Raw genomic sequence first — 1,714 nt, 5'->3', positions numbered from 1 at the left:
TAATAAGAGGAGAGAAAAAAAGTATACAAAAAATGTATGAGTGAGCAGTCAAAACTAGGAACAAGAGGGGAAAAGGAAGCCTTATTCAAGGCCCAACAACCACAAAACCATCTCTTATCTTTATAATACATATTGTTTATGTAATTTATATAAAAGTTTTACGGTATCTTTTTATGCTAACGAAAATCAAGCTTTTTAAAAAAAAAAAATGGGGGGACAGTTGTCCCCCCATGTTCTTACATTGGCTCCGCCACTACCATCTTCCAATAGGAATTGTTACATACTTGTAGCCGTTGACTATGTGTCCAAGTGGGTCGAGGCCATAGCTTCACCAACAAATGATGCCAAGGTAGTCATTAAGCTTTTCAAGAAGACCGTATTTCCAAGTTTTGGTGTCCCACGAGCTATCATCAGTGATGGAGGTACTCACTTCCATGAAAGACGATTGGACAACCTCCTAAAGAAGTATGGAGTATATCATAGAACCGGACTTAGTTACCACCCTCAGACTAGTGGTCAAGTTGAGGTCTCTAATAGGGAAATCAATTGCGGTTCTAGAGAAGGTAGTGGCCAAGCCAAGGAAAGATTGGAGTATGAAGCTAGGTGACACACTTTAGGCATATCGAACCGCATTTAAGACACCAATTGGTACTTCACCTTATTTACTAGTATATGGTAAGGCATGTCATCTTCCCGTGGAGTTGGAATACAAAGCTTTTTGGGCGATCAAGGAGCTTAAAATGGATTCTAAGGTTGCAGGTAAGAAAAGACTTCTCCAACTTAATGAGTTGGATGAGTTTAGATTGTCGGCGTATGATAGTGCACGAATCTACAAGGAAAAGACCAAGAAGTGGCACGACAAGAGGATCCTACAAAAAGAGTTCGTACCAGGTGACAAGGTTCTACTCTTTAACTCTAAATTGAAGATTTTTCCAGGAAAACTAAAGTCTAGGTGGTCAGGCCCCTTCACTATAACTAAGGTGAACAAGTTTGGTTCGGTTGAGCTAGTGAATGATAAAGGTGACGAGTTCAAGGTGAATGGCCAACGATTGAAGGTGTATTATGAGGGCGCTACTATTAGAGATGTGGAGGAAACCCTCCTAACTCCACTTCCATCTTGAGCCACATGGTGATAAGAAGGTCGTACGGGACCTAGATAAATCAGCGCTTTGCGGGAGGCAACCCGTATTTCTTGCTTTGTAGACTAGTTTTTCCTTTCCTTTATTTTTTTTTTATTTTTTTTTTAAGAGAGTTGAGGAGAGTGCAAATTTACCTTTCTAAAGTGTTTTTGTACAGGTATTGAATCAAATAGTAAGGAGATTTAAAGAGAAAAAGTAGAAGAAGGTGTGTACTCCGAGCTGGGCAGGGGCCTGATCGGGCGATGTTTGCCCGATCGGGCGTGCAAGTAAAGCACGAAATTATGCAAAAAATAATACGCCCGATCGAGTAAGGATCCCTTATCAGGCGCGTAAGTGAAGAAATTTCGAAGCTTTAACTCGCCTGATCGGGCGCGCAAGTGAGATAAGAAATTCGAGGGAAATTCGCCCGATCGAGCGCAATTTTGGAGAAATCGAGTGAAGACAAAAAGATATGTCGGGCGAATTGGATGAGAAAAATACTTCGATTTCGCGCCCAATCGGGCGCGCAAATGCAACTTTGAGAATCAAGTAATTCGCCCGATCGGGCGCGCCTAAACTAGGCCGTGATACTTAAA

At 41.7% G+C, this 1,714-nt stretch overlaps 1 protein-coding gene across 1 annotated transcript; it reads left to right on the top strand.

The window, feature by feature from the left end:
• Positions 1-740: 740 nt before the first annotated feature.
• LOC145635235 (uncharacterized) lies at positions 741-1,121 on the top strand. Its single transcript, XM_081686527.1, has one exon. It carries the CDS (start codon positions 741-743, stop codon positions 1,119-1,121), a length of 381 nt encoding a protein of 126 aa, XP_081542653.1.
• The last annotated feature ends 593 nt before the right edge of the window (positions 1,122-1,714 follow it).

The sequence above is a fragment of the Chenopodium album genome, chromosome 1 (genome assembly GCF_948465745.1).
Source record: "Chenopodium album chromosome 1, dcCheAlbu1.1, whole genome shotgun sequence".
Lineage (NCBI taxonomy): Eukaryota > Viridiplantae > Streptophyta > Magnoliopsida > Caryophyllales > Amaranthaceae > Chenopodium > Chenopodium album.
Note: the sequence above shows the minus strand (reverse complement) of the source record. Positions and strands in the feature narration are given on the sequence as shown.

Excerpts from the sequence above, each read along its gene's own strand:
- LOC145635235 (XM_081686527.1), top strand. The coding sequence starts at position 741 with ATGGATTCTAAGGTTGCAGGTAAGAAAAGACTTCTCCAACTTAATGAG.